The sequence below is a fragment of the Triturus cristatus genome, chromosome 1_2 (genome assembly GCF_964204655.1).
Source record: "Triturus cristatus chromosome 1_2, aTriCri1.1, whole genome shotgun sequence".
NCBI lineage: Eukaryota > Metazoa > Chordata > Amphibia > Caudata > Salamandridae > Triturus > Triturus cristatus.
Genome location: NC_140580.1, coordinates 449,179,787 through 449,205,861, shown reverse-complemented (window position 1 = coordinate 449,205,861; position 26,075 = coordinate 449,179,787). Strand labels below are relative to the sequence as shown.

Sequence of the window (26,075 nt, the reverse complement as noted above, 5' to 3'; positions counted from 1 at the left end):
AATTATTTTTCTTTTATATTTTTTTGAGAAGTGCAGCTCTCTCTTCCATCTGAGAAACTTTCTTATTTTTGCTTTTTCAAACCGCCATCCGGGTTCAGCTGCAGGGTCGCGGTGCCAAGACTTTGGGGTACAAGCCGGAGACGTTAGGTCAACGGTCTGGTTGGTCTAGGGCGTTCCCTGGACTGACAGATGTACTCCTTAGCAGAAGACACTCATCCGCCGCGAACAGCACGATTAGAGGATGGAGTTTTTCGAGATGAAGAGACCCGCTGAGAGAATAACTTAAGGGCAGAATATGTAAAGTAATGAATAGCAAACGTTTTGTAATATTATGTCTGCTTGTCCTATTTAGCATGATGATGTTTTCTGTAGGTTATGTATTATTGTCTTTTCAAGTGCCGTTTGCACCCACTATACAGCCCATACCTCCTCCTACTGTTTCCTCACACTCTTTCCACCCTCTGCCTGAACACGAACAAGCTAGACGTTCTGAGTTCGTAAACAATTCGTTTATTCAACTTCTGCACCAGCACCAACTAGTTATGAATACGACAAATTGCTGGGTGTGTGGTTTGATGCCGCATACCATTAGTAAGGGTATCCCATATCTAGTGCTGCCGTTTAGCTATAATGGGTCATCATGGGCATTCCAGACTATGTTTCTTTTTGCACTTGAGACCTATTCCCCACGACCACCGCGTTCCATTAGACCTAGCACGAACAATAAGGCCTTGATGAAAGGAGTTGCTGATATGAGCAGATATATCGATGCATATTCATCTATTCCCAAGGATGAGTTGCGAGCTTATGTGGGTTGGAACGCGACGGGGTATAGCATTAGTCTGGGCGAGAAACAGCGTAAAAGTTCATCCCCAATTTGGGTCGTACCCCACAAATAGTTTGGTTCTGTTTACAAGGTAATGGTCAGAATCCAAGAGCTCAATTAGGGAAGAGTGACTGTACTGAAACATACATTTTTCCGTCACAGTTTTCCCCTGTGTTTTTGGCTGCCAAGGGTACATACTTTGTTTGGAGTGATCAAGCATATACATGGTTGCCCCCTGATTTCTCGGGCACGTGTTATGTTGCAAATTTGCTACCGCCGACATTTACTGCCGCCCCTGATTATCACAAGACCAGAGTTGTGAGAGGCGCTGCTAGTAAGGAGGATACTGCCGGTCAGGAAGCGGGAGACTTTTTCCTGGGTTTCCTGCCGTTTTGGGGACCAATGGTCAATAGTAGGAACCTGAGACAACTGACTCGTGTAGTTGAAACCACTGTTAATGTAACGGCTGGTGCCCTTGGTAACTTGACAGTTGAGCTTCAAGCGGATCGCCTCATGACGTTGCAGAACCGTATGGTTCTGGATGTCATACTTGCAGACCGTGGTGGGGTATGTAAGGTTATCCAATCAAGCTGCTGTATTTTCATACCAGATAACGCTCCGACAGTCTATCAAGCCATCTCCAAACTGCATAAGATTTCCGAATCCATTCACGTGGCTAAAGGAGATTGGTCGATGATGGGGTGGTTCTGGGGACTGATATCAGCTTGGGGATGGAAGATTCTAATAGTCACCGGGACGATCTTAGCCATTCTTTTCCTGTCCTGTCTATGTGTACAGTGTGCTCCTGTAATGTGTAGCCTCTGTGTTACATCATGTGTAAGGAGACCTGTATCAAGGGACGAGCTGAGCAATAGGATGATGCTACAGCAACACCTCCATGGCCTTATGAATATAGACCTGGACTCAGATTAGTATGAGTATAGTTATTGCCTATGTAAGGGCAAAAGGAGGGTCTGTGGTACTGTAAATTTCGGAACCATGTTGGAGGCATGGTCCCACCATGCCGATTTTGGTATCAGCGAACCGCAAATGACTAATGCGGTATGTATGAGTGTTTTCGTCATGTTTCACCGATGAATTCACCGTGTATACGATACTACATATCAAACCCTCGGGTTCCATTTTAGAACGGTAACCATGCTGTTGTTGCCCTCACATAGGCAGTGAAATAAGGCCATGCTTAGACCTAAAGGACACGCACACCTTCTGTGCCTTCTTGGTGACCAGTGCAAACCTGACTCCACGGCCCGAGGTCAGTCCTGTTCGGCCGGTTCCTTTTACTGCGGCCAAATGGGATTAGCACCAGGGCTTAACACACCATAAAGTCGTTCTTCCCACACGAACCCTGACTAATCACTTTCACACCTGACTCTGTTTCCTACTTTATGGCTTGTTTTACGAGTAGGAGGTGTCCGTTTTATTGGGGTCTGCTGATATCTGATGAGGGTTCTGAGCCTCGCCGGGTAAATAATAATGTGCTGACCGAGCTGAAATGTGGGATTATCATCATGACTGTGCTCTTTCTTTGAAGCGAAAATATGTGAATGCCCACTTGTAAAATAGGGGCGGTGTTGCCCAGAGCGTAATATTGTGTATATAAGAAAAGACTGGTTTTTGGTTGGGAGCAGTCTCCTGAGAACATACATCGTGGTGTACTTCTCGGATACCTGTGATTGGTCTGCAGCCAATAAATACGATCTTTGACTTCACCTAGAAGACTCTGTGTTTCTGTGGTCTGAAACAGGAAGAACTCGAAGTCTTTGGGTGTCCCCCCTGGCACCGCTGGGTTGGTTCTGAAAAACCCAGTACTTCAACACTGCTATAAATCACCTAACCAACCACGATACCAACTGTGCTACAAATAATCCGCCACACTGCAGAAACAACATGGGCTTTGACCTCATAGGAGGAAAATAAGCTGCAACCGCCAACACGATGGCTCTCCCTGAAGTCCTACTGTTAGCTAAATCCATACACAACACCAGGTCAAGAACCACTTTTCCCTTTTACTTTTCCACCATATACACTAGAAGGGCCACTTGATATCCTAAATCGAAAAATACTTAAGTTACATCACTGCGAAGACTTGGACCACATTTGGTAAAGTGATTTGCTAATTATTCTTTTTCTGATAGACAATCTCAGAAGGACTTCACTAGGTGTCACGGGTCCCATCGGTGCCGCGGGGGGTGCCGCAAGCAACGCTGCCAATTGCGTGGCTCGGGCTACCCTCCGCGCTTACCTGAACTGTGGGGAGAGGCTTCGGAACCTGTGGTGCGGCATCCAGAAGGAAGGCGGCTCCAACACTCTTCCGCTACGCAGCGGGAGGAGCATGCGCGAGGACGTCAACCCGGAAGCCTTCAAAAGAAACTTCCGGGTTGACAACGAAGCAGATTATTTTGCTTCGTGAAAGGATCATCGCGCTTCGAGGGAACTGCGTCTGGTGCGGTAAGGTGGCGGAGGGTACCTGTTGCGGATAAAAGGGATATTATCCTGGTTAAAGACTTGGGCTCTACTCACCTTGACCTAGTTGGATGGGCCTTAAAATTCATGGAGAATCTTGTTGCTTGGGCTCTACTCACCTTGACCTAGTTGGATGGGGGCTTACGTTTCATGGAGAAGCTTGTTGCTTGTGACCATACAAATTCCACGGACTGCCATTTATGTCTTGGAATACATGTTTACCAGCATTTACGTTTACGATGAAGAGGCAATTATGCATTATAACAATTGTGTGACCAGATAAAACGTATTATCGATTACCACAAGGCAAGGGTACAACCAAGATACCGCGCACTCACAACCCACTACCATCGAAGTATAATTGTTTATTACTGTTACCTAACAGGGGGCTATGAGGTCTTTCTAGGATTCATCCCCTGTGATGCCCGTTTTCTTTATCATTTTGGTGGGTATTGCGTGAGAGTGTGTATTCAACTGATAACTGCACGGATGTAGAGAGATAAGCCTAACATAGGGCAGGAACTCATTGCTTAGTTCTGTACTTTCAGTTACCTCTTCATCATTGGATGAATAGGACATTCCTAAATGTGCTCTTGCACAAGACTGTGTTGTTTTCTTTACAGGTAATAGGCACACTCGTTTTCGCACTATATGTGTTATTCATTTCTGTCCCTGCTCAAAGGTGTTGTTTTTCGTTTCAGATCTCCCTCCCTGCTGTCCCCTTCCTTTCCTTCCCTCACTTGATCACCTTAACCTTCTGTGCTATCATAGCAAACAGAATTGAGGCTATCAAGGGGTGGACCCACTTGAGCCACGAATCGATCCCGAGGATTCGACAGGAGAAACCGAAAGGTGACACTAGGAAAGGTTGGGCAACGAAATACATGTACGGAAACATTGTAAGTGAAAGTTCCATTTTGGTAGGCAGGGGGATTATTAGAATACAAACAGGAACCATGAAATATCCTAATTTCTTAAGAAATAAACGATCTAAAAAATTGCTACGGCCAAAAACAGAAAGTAGCCCTAAACCATAGGTCAACATTTAAGGGCACGATGCTGCAAAATCAAACCAGGTTAACAACTGTATTGACAGTTTTTCAAACAACCATCAAAGTGCAAGGCTAGTAAACTTCCCAGAGAGGCTAGATAAAGTATATTTGCTGTAGCTAAACTCCTTATGATGGTAAAGAGTGACCAAACGGTAACAGTCTCTGTGGATGTGTGCTCCTGGGACACTGCAGGCCTAGACCGGCCCTTAATGGTGAGGCAAGGCAATTTACGTTAATTTCTCAACTCATATCACACAATTTGTTTACAAGAGCCGTGGAAACCTCATTTATTGTTCTCCAAAATTACATTAACCTGGATGTTCCATACACAAAAGGGGAGACCAAGTGGCGGCCTAGCAATATTACTAAATTCTAAACTGGGAATAAGCAGCTATGGTATCACGTTAAATCAAAATATGTAATTGAGTCAAGTTCAAAGCCTACTTTCAGATCTTTTTAATTTTTTTATTGAAAGCCATATAGAATACATCAATTTGAGTACAGTTATTCATCCATTAAAATCCATCAGTGACATCCGAAGGGATAATAAATATCACTAACTAATCAAGAAGCAACACATCCAATAATCAATAAGCAAGGGGATCTTAAAGAAACATTATTAAGCCGTAATATAAAAAGAACGCCTAAAATCTTGAAACTTATTGTCCACTGCCTCAAAACAATACCAGTTAGGCAAGACATTAAATTTAAGATATCTAAAATACATGTAAAAAAAAAAAAAAAAATGACATGAAGTATACTATACATGTTAAAGTGCCAAGTTCTGAGATCCATAAAAGTAAGGACAGTTTGGAAGGAAAAAAAAACAGCAGGTTATATACTAACTTTCAGAAATCACAGTCAAAATACAGTGCCCAGATCTTCTCAAACTTCTTAATTCCCCCAATTCGTAAAGCATAGATTTGTTCGCTTCTTTTAACATGAACCATTTTCCGAACCCATTCATTTTTAGATGGAATTAAATCCGCTCGCCATCTCTGAAGTAAAAGTGATCTGGCGACAGCCATATTCAAATATATAATAATTTAATCAACTTCTCTGGTAGCCGAAGATCTGGGTCATAGCCCAGCACTATCAGCCTGGCGTTAAACCCAATCGTTATCAAATATTCTGTGGCCAGATAATCCAAAATATTGTTCCAAAATGTCTGGCTCGAGGGGCACTGTAATATAATATGAGTCCAATTGGCTGAGGGGTGAATATGGCACCGGAAACACAGCCCAGATTGATTGGGATATACCGTGGCTACAAAGCAGGGGGTTCTATACAGTAACCACTTGCTAAAATATAGCATCCTTCGCCAGTTAGCCACTCTAACTGAACTAAAATTTAGGTTATTGATTGTAGACCACATATTTGCAGTAATTTCCAGGTCCTAATTTTTGCCCCATTTTGTTATGGCCTTGGCCTCAAGATCTATCCCTTTGATTGAGGCTAAACACTTTTTCCATTCCCCCGGCTTTTTCACTACCCTATCTTCAAGCAAGTCATGAACTAACTGTTTCTGGCCAATAATCTGGAGCAGATCAAGTTTGCTAAAGAACTTACTGAGAATATTATATGACCCAAGGAGGAGGAAATCGCCGGGGATTCATTGAGATATTTCACTAATATTCAGCCATCTATCGTTCTGAAGAAAACTGGAAAGTTTAAGAAAGAAAGCCTTGGTCCAATTTTGTATATTTCAGAACGACTCTCTAATTCCTGCTGACACAAAAAGATCAGCTATTGGAGTTGCGACATTAATAACTGGAATGGAATACCTTCTATAAAAAGCCTGACGTTTATGAAAGAACCAATGTAAACAATTATATCTTACTAATTTAGGAAATCTAAATATTGATAATGGGCAGTGGATCTGATTTTCTTCGCATATTAAATTCATAAAAAAGTTGATAAAAAGACCCGGATGTAAACCCTGCTTAAATTTATTCATGTATTGTGCAAAATATGCAAAGTTGTAATCCCTCATATTGGGGAGGGCTAGGCCGCCCATCTTCTACTATCAGATTTATTTATTAAATATCTACATCAGTTTTAATATGGTTAAAGAAAGGAAAGAACTTATTGCATTTGAAATCAAAATGAAACATGAATTAATTAAATTATAAGTGCAACAGTCCAATTTTAATAACGTTTCATTGCAACTTACAGAAATAGAAGATGAGGAGTACACCACAAACCAGATGTTTGGAGTGCCAGAAGCAATATTTTTCAAAACCAAACCAAACTGGTCAAGTAGATTAATTAGCCCAACTTTCTACGATCTAGATCTGCAAAATCTGAACAGGAGGTCTGCAAAAGATCCTAAAAAATAGAGTGAGACTATCCTGTTCCATATGGGACCTGAGAAGAACATCTTCTTAACATGTACAGAGGGCCACAAGCCAAAATTGACGACTTGGATAAGAAAGGACAATTGTCTGGCTATGCTATTTAACAACCTGAAAAAGAAAGGCGCATTAAAACCTCCAACTCCTCCTGCCGAAAGGTCTCTCAGTTGCAGACATCAATGACTCAATGAGATGAGGCTCTTTATTGTCTATAAAAAATTAACACAGCGATCCATTCAGACTGAGTATTACCCTCTTGGAAGGGCTCAATGTTTCAGCCAATAAACAAATGAGGCCCAAGAGACTCTCCACAAAGTTACCGGCTAGGTGCTGATAGGAAAGTATTTGCTAAACTTGTATTATTTCATCTCCAAAAATGGGCAGAACAATCCAAGAGAATAAACTTTCCATCAGAGAAGTTTCCTTCAAAAATGCTCCACCTTAGACTATATAGTGGCACTGCCGATCTTGGTCTGAAAAGCATGCTGGAATAAGTTGAATAAACATATGAATATAATGTATTGTATACGTTTAAAAAAAAAAAAGAAACAAATGATTACTTACAATGCTTCCCTGCCTTTCCCTCCTGTCTCCAAAAGACATTGTTAGCTCTTCCCAAATCATCACCCCCTCATTTTGTTCTCCTCTCCTAAGTTAACCTTCCTTTCCTTCACTTGCCTCCTTTCTCACCTCCTTCTGGACATCCCTCTACATTGCCTCCCCACTTTTCTTCGTCTCCCCATAATCCTTCTTATGCTCTCCCCTCCACAAAACATTTTTTTTTTTTACAACTTGTATTGATTTTATATTGTTTAGAGTGTTCAAGCAACATGAGGCATATATTTTCAATTGAAACAAATTTGATACAATAACAAGCCCCCATCTTCTCCCAAATAGCCTGAGGAACAACCAGAAAACATTGTACCATAACCCTGGCCATAACCTGTCACTTACAGTGCCCCACATTATATAGAGTTGACAATTGTGATCCATATCATGGTATTCGTGCCTTTTAATTAGACAATGTATTGAATTTATCACACCTTTATTGTTACCTTTCCTTCTAACTGGTCCGTGACTTGTGGAAGTAGGCAATTTCGCCACAACGCCGTTTATCGCGTTAGGCGGCCCCACCAACCCATTCGACATATGGTTTGTCGCCATATCATGATTACCACCTTTGTCGTCGGGGGAAGTTCTTTGGGGACAGGTCTACTATATAGGAATGAGTGTACAGAGGGGTCTCCCATTAACCATTGTTCAACCTTTAAAGCCAGGTTTTCTCTTGACCCATAACACCATTCATTCAAAATCTGAAGGTGTGCAGCTGTGTGATATCATTGTATGTCAGCTGCGGCAATGCCTCTACAGTTTGTGGATGGCATACAGGTGCGTAGAGCTACTCTTGCAGTGCCGCCTCCCCATGGGAAATGCCCCATGATTGCATGTATTTGACGGAACCATGATAGGGGAATTGGATAAGGGTGTGATTGAAGTTGGTATAATAGGCGTGGTAGGGAGACCATCTTAAAGATGGCCGATCTCCCATAAAGGGACGGTGGAAGGGTCGACCAGTTTTTCACCTTCATCTTGTTTGGTCTGAGCGCCTGGATACCCGTAGGGTCACAGTCTCTCTGCGCTATATAAATATTTATACAATACAATTTACTTTCTCGGTTGTTACTCCTAAATTACGCTGCCATGGTTGGGCTTGGTTGTCAGATATGTATATGCCTAGATAGGTGAAGTTGTGTGTTACCAATGTAAGACCCTCCACCCACCGGCTGTTTCCCATGGGTCCTTTTATTGGCCACAGCAGCGATTTAGAGGCATTCATATAGAGGCCCGATGTCTCGCCAAAGACGCGCATTAGTTGAAGTATTCTGGGGCCAGATCTATGAGGGTCAGTTATGAAAAACAGAATATCATCGGCATATAATGTAATACGGTTGAAGATTTCGGGAGTCCATTCAAAGCCTCATATGAGTGCGTCTTTTCTCACCCATGTAGCTAGGGGTTTTATGGCAAGAGCAAATAGTATGGGGGATGGAGGGCAGGAGGGCTCCTCCACGTGGGCGGAGAAGCATCGCCCCACTGCTTTCTCACAGTGCGGGAGACATAAAATGGTATTATGAATACCATTTTATGTTTCTGCTTCTCGCACTGCGAGAAAGCAGAAGGCAGGGTTTGGTTGGGGGCGGGCGGGAAAGCGATCCTGCTCCAGGCAGGGGAGGAGTGGCTTGCCCACTGTTGTGGGCGCTGACTGTTTGGTCAGCCCCAGGACCAACCAAACCAGTCATGCACATTCTACATTTGCTCTATGTAGGCTGCATGCAGCCTACATAGAGAAAATGGCCTCCCCATAGACACCTGTGGGGTTAGCATCCCAGCCAATTACAATGCTGCCATTGCAGCGTTGTGATTGCCTTAGGGGAGGATAGGGAGGCTGCCTGCGAGGAGCAGTCCAGAGAGAAGGAGAGGCGATGCGGGACCGGAGGCGAAGGTAAGTTTTAAGTTTTTTAATTTTTTATTTAAATTAACACCCTCCCCGCACGACCCCCTACCCGGGAGTCATGCCGGCCGCAACTGATAGAGGGCACCCCTGACGGGTTCTGCGTTGTACTGAAAATTGCTCAGATGTGGCCCCTGCCATGCACATGGAGGCGGTGAGGGATGTGTATAGCAGTCTCACCAATACTATGTACCGGGGGCCCATGTAAGGTGTCGCAATAATATAAACATGTAGGACCACCTGACAGAATCAAATGCTTTATCCATGTCCACTAGGAGAAGGGCTGATGGTCTGTCCAGTTTATCTATGGCCACAATCGCATGAGGCCCGCCTGGTCTGGGTGGATTAGGTCTGAGAGGTATGGCTTCAGTCTATTCGCTAACACTTTTGCGAGTATTTTGGCCCCAATATTTAGGAGTGAAATTGGTCGGTAAGATGTACATAATTCAGGGGACCGCCCCGGCTTTAGGAAGACCACACTTTCAGCGTACCTCCAGTGTGGGGGCAAGCATTTAGTTTTGAGGGCTTCAATGAGAGTTGCGAGATCTTGAGGACCCAGTATTGTTGCATTCATTTGAAAGAACTAGCTAGGAAAGCCATTGGGTCCTGGGGATTTACCCGATGCCATATCTACCGTAGCTGCAGTTAGTCCCTCCTGTGTAATCGGCGTCTCGCATGGTTGTGGTTAGCGCCCTGGACGATATGTCCTTAAAGAAATCCTCTATTTGAGATTCAGATAGGACTTCATGTTTAGTATATAGAGTTTGATAGAACTCAGCAAATGCTTGGGCTATACCGTTGTATGTCGGAACAACGAGTTCCTATACAACGACTGCCTTAACAACGCGGTCTCTACAACGGCAGCGCCTTAACCACGAATTGCTTTACCACGCATTCCTTTACCATGAATTATTTTGGTAAACACCTATCGGTGGATAAGCTACCACCCCCTCTCCCTCCCCCTGAGCCCTAAATACACCCCCATGCTCCTAAAAACTACCCTGAACCCCCACATTCTTTATACACTACCTTGAACCCCCCACCCCCTAATAACTACCCCGACCCCCTCCTACTCCCTAAAAACTACCCTGAACCCCCTAAAAACTACCCGGAACCCCCACCCCTAAAGATCTACCTGAACCCCCACCCCTAAAAACTATCCCGAACCCCTCACCCCTTAAAAACTACCCCTATTCCTTCCTCTCCCCTAAAAACTACCCCAAACCCCCACCCCTAAAAACTACCCGAACCCCCTCCCACCTCCTAAAAACTACCCCAAACCCCTTCCCACCTCCTAAAAACTACCCCAAATCCCCTCTCAACCCTAAAAACTACCCTGAACCCCCACCTCCTAACTAGCCCGATCCCCCCACCCCCCAAAACTACCCCAAACCTCCCCACCCCCTTAAAACTTCCCCAAACCCCTCTTACCTGTCCTGTTCTCTTTTTGACGCTCCTCTCTCCCCGCCCATCCCGTACACTAGACCGACTTTGCCTTAACCACGCACATGTATGGTTAAGGTAAAGTCGTTGTTCAGGCAAGTCCTTGCTCGGCTTGCGGGCTTCTGGAACTCGGGGCTCTGGCCTCATTGTTCTGGATGTCCCCCGCGCTATACATGTAGGGTCAATGATCACCTTTCCTGTGTGTGATGTAATGGTGGGTATCTGGACCGGTTTTAGGGCGCTTTGGCACAGTCTATGCAGGAGTTTCCCAGACTTATCCCCCCATTGGTATATCCCGCTTTGCGAGAATTGCCATATATATTTAGCCTCATCAAGATGGATACTTTGATACCTTCGTTGTAATGTTCCGGCGTTATCACCAGTACTTTCCTGGGCCTGTAATTCGGCTTGCATGATCTGGGCTTCGAGTTGTATTGTCTGCTGTTTTTCCCGTTTGGCCGCGGTATTATGGCTAATGTCGAAAACCCGGATGGTTGGCTTCATGGCTTCCCATAAGATAGTGCCAGAACCAGCCAGAACCTTATTTAATAGGAATTATTCTGTAAAGGTTTTATATAGTTTGGTTTTATAGTTTGGGTTATGTAGATGCCAGGGTGATAATATCCCTAGTTGCATCTGGACCGGAGAATGGTCTGATAGACCTCTGGTTAGAATTTCTGAGCCGATGTATGTGTTCCCTAGTAATAAAGATATAGTCAAGTCTGGAAAACGACACATGGACAGTCGAAAAAAACATGTAGCCAGCTGTGTCCAGATGTAGTGTCCGCCATGTGTCAGTCCATCCCAGTGCACTCACATTGGTCAAATGTGAGACTCTTTGAATGTATGCAATGTGACTTTGGGGCGATAGCTGTCTTGGTTCGGATTCATAACATCGTTCCAGTCACCCCCTATCACAGTGCAAGGGCGTCAGGTAAGGGTCCCCAGATCTCAATAAATCTTTTGGCGATTGTGTGACTGATTGGTGGGGGACATATACGCTACCCAGAACTATTGACTCTCCATTAATCGCACCATGAACAAATAGATATCTAGCAAATGCATCTGCCCGTGTATGTGCGAATGAGAGTCTACGGTGGATCAGGATAGCTACTCCTCTTGAGCCACTGACAAAGCCAGAATGGAAGACGTGTATATAACCATAGCGGGCCAGACACGGTACTTTAGAGTGTTTTGTGTAGTAACAAGAAGTCCACACCCAAGCGTTTCGTATGCCCAAGGACAGCCCCGCACTTAATTTTATCAAGAAGGCCTCTTGCATGCCATGTGACCACCATGACTCCCCCCATGTGGTCTGAGGTGTTCGAGTGTATTGTTATATTACCATTTCCATTCTTGCAGACTGCAACATCAGTATTCAGCAATATACAGATCATACTCAGCTCTCCCCAAAAATATGCTAAACCGTCGACCTACAGAGACTGAAATTGTGCCTCAAACTCATCCATTCTTGGATGTCCAAGTTCCTGAAGCTAAACCCTACAAAGATTGAATTCCCCCTATTTGCTAACAGGGCCAGATGCAATTCAAGCTCTTCAACTGAAAGCTACCAGGTTTCACACACCCCAGTCACCACACTCACCCCAAGCTGACAAGCCATGCAGAATCTCTGGGATTCACCCACGGCACAGACCTCTCATTCAAGCAACACATTTCAAGGAAGCAAAAATATATTGCTCCAGGACAGCTTGGTTCCAACTCTCCCTCTTGAAGAAAGTAAGGCAGTTTCTCCCAGAAGATGACTTGAGAACAACCATACAAACCTTAAGTCCTCCATCTTGACAAAGACATCACCATGCTCAGCAATTTCCCAGATACCACTCACTGAAAGGTATCTTACACGCAGCAGCACTGCTTGAAAATTCAACCACATCACCCCAATGTTAAACTCCCTACACTGACTCCCTCTTCCATCCTGGATCATATTGAAGACAAGCCTAGTCACTTATAAAGCCCCCATCCCAGCCTGACTGACAAACAAGCTAGCCACATCTAGGAGACATCATCAAAATATTAGCTCAAGCTGAAGGCAAAACAGGGAAAGAAAAAAAAAGCCAGAAAGCAAGGCTCATCTTTTCATGCTCCCAGGATCTGAAACAGTTCGAGTGTATTGTTATATTACGTGGCCAACAAGATTGCGAGGTGTATAACACAAATACCAGAAGATGTGAATGTGATACAAGCACTGTAGAACCATAACATATAACATTTATAAAAACTGTAGGCCCTTCCCCCCTACCACACCCACCCTATCCCACCCGAATACCGCAAGAAACAATGAAGTATCTGTCGCGGAGAGTAAACAGCTTCCATCCCAATGGGGAACACGGCTGAAACCGTCCGATGAAGCCCCATAGATCCCTGCCCTAGTAAATGTCTCTGGGATCTAAAACACCCAGTTCAGGAACTGTAGCTCTTCCTAGTGCCGGTAGAGGTTTAAGTTGATCGGACTCCGCGTTGTGTAGTTTCGATAGCATGGGATGCCAAAAAAGGACAAACGTGAGGCATTTGTCTTTTGGTCCTGTTTGTTTGTCACCATGGGAGCGCCAGGAGGACCTTGATCTTCGTTTATCACTTTTAATTTGGTCCGGTTATTGACACGGGTCCCCAGAGGAGGAATCCGAGTCATGGGGCTGCGGTGTATGGGGTTTGACTGATCAAAAGTGCATCTGCCCATTGGAAGACCTCTTCTGGAGAGTCGAAGAACATGGTGCTGTTCTTGTAGCTGATTCGGAGATGAGTAGGAAATCGCAGTATGTATGGGATTTGCATTTCTCGAAGGCATGATTTTGCAGCTGTAAATGATTGCCTCTGTTGCTGGACCAGTTTGGTATAGTCTGGGAAAATCATTATTGGATGCGATTCAAAAGTGAGGGACTTCTACACCCAGGCCTGCCGCAAGGTAATATCTCAGTCATGATAATTCAAAATCCATACAAAGACTGGCCGAAGACGAGAGCCTGGTGGAGGCCTGGCGGTGAGGGACCGGTAGGCTTGTTCTAGAATAAAGCAGGGGGGACAGCTTCCCGTCTGGAATCTAAGATTTCAGCCATCTTTCCAGAAATTCGCTCAATTTTTCTCCTTTGTTCATCATTAGCTCATTTTAAAATCTGATTTATAGTTAATTTGCTTTCCATCCTATCTCACCTAGTGGCACAAGCTTGGGCAAATAGGTTCAACATGATCAGAGACACTCCCCATTTCCTGCGGTGCACCCAAGTGCTCCATTTCTCCTATCCTCTTTTCTCTACGTGGAACCTACCATTTCCATTCTTGCAGACTGCAACATCAGTATTCAGCAATATACAGATCATACTCAGCTCTCCCCAAAAATATGCTAAACCGTCGACCTACAGAGACTGAAATTGTGCCTCAAACTCATCCATTCTTGGATGTCCAAGTTCCTGAAGCTAAACCCTACAAAGATGGAATTCCCCCTATTTGCTAACAGGGCCAGATGCAATTCAAGCTCTTCAACTGAAAGCTACCAGGTTTCACACACCCCAGTCACCACACTCACCCCAAGCTGACAAGCCATGCAGAATCTCTGGGATTCACCCACGGCACAGACCTCTCATTCAAGCAACACATTTCAAGGAAGCAAAAATATATTGCTCCAGGACAGCTTGGTTCCAACTCTCCCTCTTGAAGAAAGTAAGGCAGTTTCTCCCAGAAGATGACTTGAGAACAACCATACAAACCTTAAGTCCTCCATCTTGACAAAGACATCACCATGCTCAGCAATTTCCCAGATACCACTCACTGAAAGGTATCTTACACGCAGCAGCACTGCTTGAAAATTCAACCACATCACCCCAATGTTAAACTCCCTACACTGACTCCCTCTTCCATCCTGGATCATATTGAAGACAAGCCTAGTCACTTATAAAGCCCCCATCCCAGCCTGACTGACAAACAAGCTAGCCACATCTAGGAGACATCATCAAAATATTAGCTCAAGCTGAAGGCAAAACAGGGAAAGAAAAAAAAAGCCAGAAAGCAAGGCTCATCTTTTCATGCTCCCAGGATCTGAAACAGCATTCCTATCAGTATCAGAGCAGCACCCACAATCCTGCAATTAAGAAAAAAGATGAAGGCACACCTCTTCAAAGAGCTGTACAACTGACACAACAGTCTTCTTTTGATTGTCCATCAACAAATGTATGCTCCTGGGACCACACCCACTTTTCAGTACTCCCCTGCTCTAAAGGTAGGTTTTACACTCAGCAAACACCAACACACATATACATACAACCCTTTAAACACAATTAAAAACATCCTTAGCAATTAGAAATCCAAGATACAAAAATATGAAGTGATCTCATGTCCCCTCAACCATCTATAATAATTTGGAGTCCACACTTCCTGACAAAATTAGTTCGATGTAATTTTGAAAACTAGGAGGCTATACAATAACAATTATTTTTTCTTATTAAAAATAAATGTTAAAGTGCAAGTGATTTGTCTAGATGTATAAACTGTAGATATGAGATAGCCTTTCTGATACAAATATTTCACTTGTACAATAAGACAACACAGGTACGAATAAAACATTCAGCATTTGCTTCAAGCCTTTATTATGATTCTATAGAAAGTGCATACTTAAATTCAAATAAAATTAAAAGTAGCATCATTTGGAATCAAGCAAATCACTCAAAATGATTTAATTGCATGTCGTTATAAATCAAAGAGCAAAATAGCACTACTTTTCAAATGGCAACAAAGCAAGAACAATAAATTATAAAATCATAACATAATAGAAATATCAATATGTGTTACTTTACCTCGTCTCCGGCCATAGCTCCTGGCTGCATGTAAACAGAAAGGAAAATTGTGAATATTGTGGTTGTCAATATGCTGCCGTACACAGTATTTCATGTAGAGAATGCATGTTCTAAAAAAAAAAAACAGCATTTCACAAGCTTTAAGACTATTCTTCAGAACGCATTTTTTTCTTTACAAAACAAAACAGGGACTACTTCATCTCTTCTAAATGGGTGGGTTGAGATGCGTAATTACTGCAGAGATGCTAAAATGATGAGTTTTTGCAATCCCTCAAAGAATTTACATTATGAAAAAAAAACTAGGGAATGCAAAAAAAACTCAGATCAGGTAAAACTCATCATGCTTTACTCTAACTGTAGAGTGTAAAATAAAATCTAAACAGTTCTTTTATTGGTAATATGTACATTACAGATAGCTTCGGGACATGAGCACCAAGTTTATTAACATTTAATTTAACAATTATTTTAATTTCATATTTCTTTGCAAAGCATGCAGTGCACTTTGCTAACTTTAAAAAAATGTTTTTCAGTCATCAACATTCATTTCTGAGAATTAATATACATATATATATATATATATATATATATATATATATATATATATATATATATATATATAATAAATAATTTTGCAATGCTTAAACAAATATTACAAAACATTAAAATAAATGCAGAACATTTAGGTCATGATTAAGCTTCCTTTTCAGAACTACTAGTTTTGAGTTCTCAAAGATCATGCTCAATTCAAATATCTACTCGGACCGAAAACAATAAAATGTTTTGTGTCCAACTTTACAAATCCTTAGTGCGTGTTGGTATTGTCTTAGTCCCAAATAAAAAAAAAATAGATAAATCCATTTTGTCATCATAAGTGCGTAGGCAGAGCAGAAAATAAGAAACGTGTCAGTCATATACTCACAAAAAGGGCAGCTATCAGGGCTCTTTCTCCCCGAAGACCTTTTAGCTGTAAAGCTGTTGATAAAGTATCTAATCTGAATCGGATACATCTACTTTTGGCATATGTAGAAACTACATTTTCCATAAACGATTCTAATTTCATCATAGGCTTAAAACTCAAAAACGTATCAAAAAGGTCTTCTTGCGCTACATTCACACTCCATTTCTCTGATACATAAGCCTAATATCTCATTTTCAACAAATGCGACGAGTTTCCAGTCATACCTCCAGGATTATCCCAGAAGCCTTGTAGCCCCAAGATATAAAACCAGTCTCTTACGAATTCAAACCACAGTAATGCTTTGGAATCAGCCATCCCCCAAAGCTCCTGTAAACCCCTTCTATATACAGTCAACTCTACAATATGCCACAACCTCATTCAATACACAATCGCTCTCGATATCATTTTATCAACAATTCTTTTTAATTCCAGGTCTACGAAGAGGGGGTGTGTCGGGGTGCTAGCAGGCCAGTTGAGGAGAGACCCAAGTCGTTTTCTTTAATATATAAGCCCTCAATTTTCTGTTTGCCCCAGATCTCTGCTCCATGAAGCACAGCTCCTTGTATCTTTAAGTTATGTAACTAAAGGACCGGGGTCACTGATCTTCTCACTGTTGCTTTATACATCTTTAGTACAGCTGCAGCCCTATGTTGCACCACCAGTTAACATCAAGTTGTAAGTAGGGCCCATGCTTATGAAACATAATATTTTTACCCCATATAATCAAATATATTGACTCATTCTAATACAGTGTGCCCCGCTTTCAAAAAAACCCTTGTAAGATTTATGCAGAGTCGTGTATCTAGTTTTGGTTGTATTTAGCTTCAAATCCTGCTGCTTGCAGAAAACCAGAAATTCATTTACCAAATGTTGCAACCCAATAGGGATTCTTGATATTAACAAGGCGTAGCTTGCAAACAGCAGGGCTGGGATTTTTTTATTTTCTGTATTAAATTTGCATATCAGACCAAAAAAACAAATTCCACAGGTAAACAGTGTGTACATTCATAATCAATACTACACGTGGGTAAACTGGTTAACTTAAAGTCCACATTGGGACTGTAAAAATTGATGATTAGGTGACGTCCCTGAAACCTAGTGACTACTGCCACTACTCTACCCAGTGTGTCTTTAAGAGTGTCCTCCACTGTAAAGACAAGAGACTTCCTGACCAAGATAACCACATCCTGGGCGTGAGTGGAATACGAGGACAAATACCTATGCTTACCCCAAGCAGTTGCAAAAGAAGGGGAGCAATCAATGAGTCTCATGTAGAAGAGGCACGTCGACATGATGTTCTAGGTCGGCCAAAACCTGTCTAGCTTTACAGGGTTTACTCAGGCCCCGTATATTCAATGTAAGGAAGGTCACCATGGAAAAGGATTAAGATTGGTGTCACTGCATTCCCCACCACAATTAGTGCTGTACCGTGTCGGGAAACATCAATTAACACAAAGTCTAAACCACGCACTACCTTTGCAACGTGGTCTGTACAATGACCAGCCTTTACGACTGCATTCCTTTACAACTACTTGTCATAGGGGAAGCAGACTTCAAAGTTCAACGCTTTCCCTACTGTTGCAAAGACTGGAGTTGGAAGAGTTATTTATATCTCTTTAAAGCCCAGCGCTTTCGCCTAAGGCAAAGTGGTTGTGCTTTGTAAAGACATGCATGGTAAATAAATGCAGCGGTAAAGATGGGTCGTTGTAATGTCATGCATTATAATGGGTTTCAGTGACTTTGTTCATTTTGAACAGAATGCTTTAACTAACATTTTTACCCAACTATAACATCCCTTTAACCTTTGTTTTTTTCCACTAAATTTATAAGAGTTTATATTTATGCAAATTAAGATATTATCATACATAACTATAACGCCACATTAACCTTATATTTTTTCAGTGATTGATATAGATACACACATGGAGTTGGCTGCTACACTACCAAAGTATATTGAGGAGATTCTTTTATTGTAAAGTAATGATGAAGGTCATTGTCATAATCAGAAATGTTGTCATTATGCAATTGAAATAATTCATCCTCCCAAGGCTTCATTAGCATTATTTTAAGATTTGGTACTGCAAGGCTAGCGTTACTGTTTGAGGAGACGGACTTCCTGCCCAGCAGAATACTGATGCTATGTATTCAAGCATTTTCTACAAATAAGTAGTTTCTTCCTTGCGATACTTGTTCACTACAACCTGGAATTTTAGAGAAATAAATTATACAGAATAGTTTACCTTATTTATAGATGGGGCCAGGGGTTTATATTATTACACAACCATTGTAAAGATCAAGTAATTGCAACCCATGTGAACATTCTAAAGTGGGACAGAAGGGATATCAATCACTGTGGGGAGAGATGGAATGTCAGGCCCAGTAAGCAGAGCTAAGGATTGTGAAACTCTGCAGGGAAGTGAGTGTAGTCTATTTGAGTGATGTCAGTGTAGGAAACTGCCTCTTTTGAAAAGGATAGCCCCCACTTTTTGCCTGGAACATTTTGTGATTTGAATGAAAGTGCACTGGGCCCCTGCTAACCACGTTCCCAGTGCCAGAGCTCTTTCCTAAAAATGTAACACAATTGACACAACTTCAGCAACCCCTGTAAGTCCCTAGTAAATGGTACCCTGGTACCTAGGGCATTGGGACTGAAGAGGGTCCACTTGGGCTGCAGCACAAATTGTGCCACCTTAGAGAACCCTCACCAAGACCATGCAAATACCACTGCAGGCTGCATGTCTTGAAAACCTACCCAACACTAGTGTGGTCTCTGACTAGTCTTAGCCAGCCTGCTACCACCAGACATGTTTTTGACCTCAAGGGGTGAGAGCCTGCACTCTCCAAGGCAAGGAACAATGCCTGCTCTGGGTGGAGGTGCTTCACACCTCCCCCAGGCCGGAATGGCCTTTCAAGGTTGGAAGCTTCAATGGCGATGGTGCCTTTGAAATGCAACCCAGGCATCTCCAGATAGTGGAGGATGCCAACCCCCATGTCCTGATTGACATTTGGCGGGAGGACAGGTGGGAAAGTTAGTTAGATTGGGAGGTGGGCTCACATACAGCCAGCACCACCACTAAGTTGGGGCAGGTGATGTGGACCCCACTTTTGAATTTCCTCCATCCTGTTAGATAGGCAATTAAACTACGGTCAGGGTTGTGTCCACTCTTCAAAGGGAGTGGTCACATCAGTGCTTAATTTGTGCCGGTGCTTTCCGGTGCTTAGCACCGGCACTTTCTTATCAGGGCCGGGTCTACACTCGACACCCATCTGCTGCACTTGGTGGTGACATAATGGATATTGCATTGATGTGTTTAATTACGTTTACCTCGGAGCAGCCGCAGAGTGATGTTCTAATGACCATCTCCAGTCCCGAGTGAAAAAACATTAAATGTTTATTGATGGCAGCCTTTATTTGAGTGTTGCCGCCGGTGCCCGGTGGGCGGGCCTTGGGACACTGAGTCATTGCGCTGGATTTTAGTTCTTCCGGGGGCAGGGGCTGTGCGGCAACGTGCGCAGATTTTCTTCAGCTTGCCACGCCCCAGCATACCCGCATGCGCGCACCCTACCCCACTGCAAGTCATCTGTTCAACAGCTATTAGCAGCTGCACCAGGCCCGCCTAACGGAACGGTTCGGAACCACTCATGTACAGTGAGGGCACCTGCTGAATGCGCCTCTGGGCAAAGATAAGCTGAGGTACGTGGAACAAACGCGGCTGCCTATTACCGGGCACAGGAGTACTTCAAGCTCCTTGAACTTGTCTGTCCTCTTCGACCTTTGGGTGGTTCCGCTGCACTATTGAGAATTACATATTATCCCCAGTGGAAAATGTACAGGCTATAGTCAGCACTAAACAGAAGGTGGAATATTCCCAATGAGACTGACCGGAACCAATAGATAACTGGAAAGCGGCGATATTTTGCTGTGTACAGCGTTTACAAGGTAAATACATTGGTGTTGTTGAGGGATCGTGTTAAAGGATCTGTAGAATGACAAAACAGACGAACTTACTTGCGCATTCATTATACCCACCCATGCAGTCAGATTCTTTTGCTCTACTTGTATGGCTGCGTGGGTGGCAGCTAATGCAGTGTTCGCCGTTTGGGCCCTGTGACGCAGCATGGGTCCTTGAAGTGGTGAGTAAAAATTGTAGAGGCGAGCCACTCTAAGCTCGAGCCAAGGTCGAGCCTGAAGCATGGCTCTGTCTTAACTCGAGGTCCTGTTGGAACCTCGAGCCGAGCTTTTTCATATGGCTTCTGCTTGCCCCCAACCCAGGATGTGACAACTTTGCAGCTGGAGAACCCCGTTGGAGGTTCGGGGTCCACTCAACACCCTGTGATTTTGGGCAAAGCGTTTAATTTCCTCATTGCCTATAAACAATGAATGCGACCTTATGTAATGTACTTAACTGGTGCTCATGTAAACTGTGCCAAGTTCACGCTATATAAAAGCTGCAGAAAGGTGAAAACAAAGCCTTATTATAGGAAAGACACATGGATACCCATTTCCTGCCTGATTTGTACAAAGTAAAACCGGAAAACCTTGGTAAATTGCAGCTACCAGCTTAATTTGTGTGACCATAGGCAAATATTTTATTTTACCAAAACACTTTTTTTTTTACTTCATAACCTGCTTGAAAGCCCTTTCAAACGTTGAGTTCAGGATACCAGTTTTACAACAACCTATTGTGTTTGATTTAATAAAACTCTGTTCTAAAATAATCTGGGTTATGTACAGGGTTTGCATGTCAGTTGTCTTGTGTTCACTAATGGTTTATGTTTAGAAACTCACTTTTAACAAGTACTTCTCAGTGCAGTTCTATAATCTGACTATTAATGGCAAAGCTTCCACATGGTAAAGAAATACATATTTTTGAATTTTGACGAGACCTTATAATAGTTTACATAATGTTTGTTTTATGATTTACATAGCAAATGTTTTCCAGGGCTCAGTACATGCGCAGGCTTTAAGATCTGAGCCAGACCAGTAGCTCGGCTCTGGCTCAGCTCTCCCTGTTAATTTTTGGCTTGCCCACCTCTAATAAAATCAGTGGTTAATTTGTAAAAAAAAAAAAGTGCCAGGGCTCTCGTCAGGAGGCAGCTTGCACCAGCCAATTTCACCTGCTAGCGCCACCAAAAACAGAAGCAACTGCTAACCATGAAAGTGGGAAGAGAATGTCGCTTAATGGCCAGTGCTGCAGACTTCGGAGCTGGGGAACCAGGTTTAAGTCTCCTCAGTCAGTTCAACATCCTGTGATTCTGGGCAAATAACTTAATCTCCCCGTACATTAATGTGTCCTTAACTGGTGCTCATGAAAAGCTCCAATGTTAATGATTAAGTGCCATGTTGATGATTAAGTGCTGGTGCTGAGCACTAGAAACCACCAGCTCAAATTAAGCACTGAGTAAAACTCAGGCATAAATGGGCACTCTTAAAACAAAAACTAAGCCTAGAGAGGGAGCAGAGGTTTAATAGTCAGCTTAACCTCTCTTTTTGCCAAGCGGAAATAGAAGAGGAATTCACAGATAAGGCACCTCAGCCCGAGCTAAAGTTAATAGTCAGTTTTTTTTAGTATTCTCCAAATGTGTGCCTGACAGTGCATCTGCGCAAGACGTTCATAGTTCAAATCTTGATCTGTATAGTAAATGAACACTTTGGGTAGTGCCTTCAGAAGAGGACAGAATAAATGAAAATCAAAGACAACAGTTGTACCATACCTCTTCTTGGGTGAGGAGTGGGTGAATGGGCGGTAGGGAATTGGCCATAGACCTAGAAAAAGTTGGTGCAGGGCTTTCAATGTCTTTTCTCACCAGCTCCTTTCAAGGGCTGATGTGAACTCAGCTAGCACAGTTATCCTAACAGAGTTGTTTTTTCCCCACAATTCAAGTGTTACACTCTAGCTTTCCTACTTTGATTGTAACGGCCGTCCTTTGCCCAGGTTCTGTGATGATGGTTATCTTTTGTTTCATATGGGGACCTACAGTCCAAAATGATTTCATTCCAAGACAGGAGGCTGAATTACATCTGGTTCATTACATTAAATTCTCGCAGCAAAATTTCACAAGCATATTTAAACTAAGAAATTCATCAAAACATGAGAAGATCAATACTTCAGTAAAGTTAACTTACTAGGGGGCCGATTCATTCATTCATGGAGGCTTTATTGCGGCTATTTCAGCCAAAAATGCACACAAAAAAAACCATACATCATATAAAATTCATAATAAATATAGGATCATAAAATAGGTCAAAATATAAACATATTTGGATAAAATACCAATGCAATGGATAAAAACCATGAGACCATGAAAATCACTAAAAGCGGAAGATTAATTAGGGTGACAAGTGCAAAGAGGGAGAAGGCTCAAGGTTACTTGTGGTCTGATCTAATTTTAGCAAGTTCCTACGTATTAACCACATGGAAAATGAAAATTTCGAAATTGCAACCACATGGACCGGGTCAGTGTCAGATTTTAGGATTCTAAAAAATTCACAATAGTTCCTAATGCCCAGGTTTCTGCAGAGCTGGATGATCCATTTCAGCCTAATCTGTTTATATGCCACGCAGAAGAGCATAACATGGACTATTGTTTCTTCCTCCACGTGGCATCCAGGGCATAGACGACGGGACACTCCCGTCACTTATTTGTTATCGCATGTAGTGGTAGTGTCCCATACCCAATACTTCAGTAAAGTTAACTTACTAGGGGGCCGATTCACAAAGGGCCTTCACACTCGTGGCAGAGGCCCCGCAGGTGTGTCAACAGTGCCTGCACTCATGGTGGGGGCCTCTACACTCGTCGTGGGACCTCCGCAATGAGTAACTGCAGTGGGGAGATCCCGCCACGAGTGTGCCCTCTACCACGACTGCCGGGCCGAAGTGCGGAGGCCCTTTGTGAATCGGCCCTTAGGTGTTCAAAATCACATATCACAGAGGCATCACTGTCCTTGGATAAATAGTTGTGAATACGAGAGACAACTTCCTCTTCTTTGCTGCTCAAGCAGAAAATAAATTTCTCTTTGTTATTCATCTTTTTCTCTTCACAATTATAATTTGCTGCTTGCAACAATATTTCATACCTTTAATATGCTTTACGGGGTTAGGGATATATAAAAAATTGTGGGGATGGCACGCCTGGACTTTGTTAAAAATGGCATACCTCTGTATTGTCCTTTCCCCAAATCAGCACATATAGCACTGGAATTGTCCCTTTTCAATGCGTTAGTGATTTTAGCTCATTTATTCCAAAATTGTGCTTTAAATGCACGTTTGATTTAATCTTTTTCAAAATGTTCACAGGGCAGGGGAACCTATCAAAACCTTACTATGAGGAAGGCCCCCTTCTGAAATTCAGATCGGGTTTAACATTTGACTTTTCGCAGTGCCAGTTGTGAATGAAGCTAATAGAGTAAGTGGGTGGAGCCAGTGGAGGCAGTGGGTGGAGCCAGAGAAAAGTAGGTGTGGCCTTCGACAAACATTTGAGCACCTGCACTTCCAATTTTACAAATTAAGCACTGGGTCACATAGAGGGTGTAGACACCCTAAAAGTAGGTAAGCTCATTGGCTACTTACTCTATTTCTCACTCTGTAATGCCCGTAAATTTAGTATTTAGGTGGCACCCCTGAACTCTGAACTTCAGATTCTACATACCTAGGCAGACTGAGGACAAAGAAGATCAGAGAGCAGAGTATCTGCTGCAGACTTTTGCTGCAAATGCCCGCCTGCTGCCTCAAAGGACTAGACATTTGTGGTGTGCTGACTCGTTCTGCTGCTGTGAGGCCTCCAAGAACCCCAGAGCACATTCAGCCCTTTGCCAATCGCCAGAGAACTTCCTTGGAGTAGAGGAACTACTCCCCTGCAGTCCGCAGGTACGAAACCAGTAGAGTCAAACTTACTAATTAGCCGCTCCCTGGGGACGTAGAACAGCAACCAAACCAGAAGCAGTACACAGGCTCCAGAGGGTCAGATCTGCCCAGCATCAAGTGAGAGAACTCCAGGACCTACCGGAGCCGTGGCGTAGCAATACCAGAGGTACTGGACCACCTGCAACCGATACCAAGACGAAGAGTCCAATCCGGAATCCAACTACACAGGAAGCAAGCACCTGTCGAGGGACATCAAGACCTCCGATACCAACTCCGTGAGTGGTCCAGCTGTCCCAGAATGGTCCCTTCAACTGCCTGCGAAAACCATCTCAATGCACAGAGCCCGGCAGATCTATCTGCTCTGCACCCAGTGCCCCAGCATGGGTACTCACGAACCAGCTGTGTTACTGTGGTCCTGAGGCCCTTGCGACCTGATCCCTTGTCTGGGTTTCCTCACACTTCCCTGTAGGTCCCCTTGTGCAGCCTGTTTTGAGGTGGTCCCCTTCTCAGTAGCACACCGGCTACCAAAGAACTCAGCATACTGCTCCCGGCCGAATCAGGGACGCTCCCGACGGTCTGCTTGTGGAACATTGTACCCCGACCTGTTGCTACCCTAAACGTCAAAGGTGATCCCCTAAAAGTGGCTGTACGATTTTAAATGCATTTCCATATTTTTCTCCATAGACTTTCATTGTGCATAATTGCACACAGAGATATTTTTCGTATTTTGAAAATTCATAACTAAAAAAGTACTTCCCTGGGAACAAAGTTGTTGGTCTTAAAAATATTTAAAAGATCAGTGTTAATTTTGCAAATTGGTCTCGGATTTATTCTTGAGTGTTTGTCTCATTTATTGCATCTGTGAGTACAACAAATGCTTAGCACTAGCATCTGATGAGCATAACTGCTCACCCACACTACCACAAGTAGAGTGTTAGTATTATCTATTTTTGCCTCTCTACACCAATCTGGGTCTCACTGGACTCTTTGCACAGTGTACTTCATTTTAGTACACTATATAGAGAGCCGGCTTCCTACAGTCAGTACCTGCATCTAGATAGAACAGTAGGTGTGTGATCTTAAATTTAAAGTGCTAAAAGGGTATCTTTGGTGCAACTGTACTAAAAGAAAAATGAAATTACAATATTTTTATGATAAAAAAACACTCCTTCATTTCCAAAACACTTGGTCTGCATCGAACAACTGTTTCCTTCGAGTGAATCAAAAGTCATGCATTAATTAGGTTTCCTTCTTATTGTGCCTCTATTAACATTAGGAATTTTCTGTGTAATTTCAGTTTACAACAGCTTTAATTTTAGGGTCTGTCTTTTTAATCAAAAATGTTATTGAAAAAATAAATTACATTTTCAATTAAATTAAGAAAAGGGCTACTGACAACACACATCAAATTGTCGGCTAAAATAATATGAAATGAACAGGGGACAGAATCAGATGGTGGTTGCAATGTCCGCCTCTTCTTGGGCTCTGTACCAGTTCCTGCATCCAGTCCAACAGTGGTAAGCATCAGGGTCTTACTCATCCCAAGCTGGCGAGAAAGTCACTCAGTACCACCCAAAAAATGCTGGAACCACAGTTGTGGTACAAAGCACAGTAGTCATAATTGGAACAATATAATTTGCAATACTAATGTGTGCCCAATATCAATGATAACATACCACTTACTTGAATCAAATATCAAATTTTGATTTATATTGATTATATGGTCAATGCTATTATTTTATGAGGCATTAAATGTACAAGGGGTGTGAAGGTAGA

The 26,075-nt window shown here is 42.9% G+C and overlaps 1 protein-coding gene across 9 annotated transcripts in view; it reads right to left on the bottom strand.

Moving 5' to 3' along the window:
* The window catches only part of CPEB3 (cytoplasmic polyadenylation element binding protein 3), a 675,133-nt gene that overhangs the window by 310,113 nt on the left and 338,945 nt on the right, over positions 1–26,075 (bottom strand). For all 9 annotated transcript variants that reach the window (XM_085606164.1, XM_085606161.1, XM_085606163.1 and 6 more), the window contains exon 5: positions 15,477–15,500. In XM_085606164.1, the coding sequence (XP_085462290.1) occupies positions 15,477–15,500 (24 nt within the window). The remainder of the gene's footprint in view (positions 1–15,476; positions 15,501–26,075) is intronic.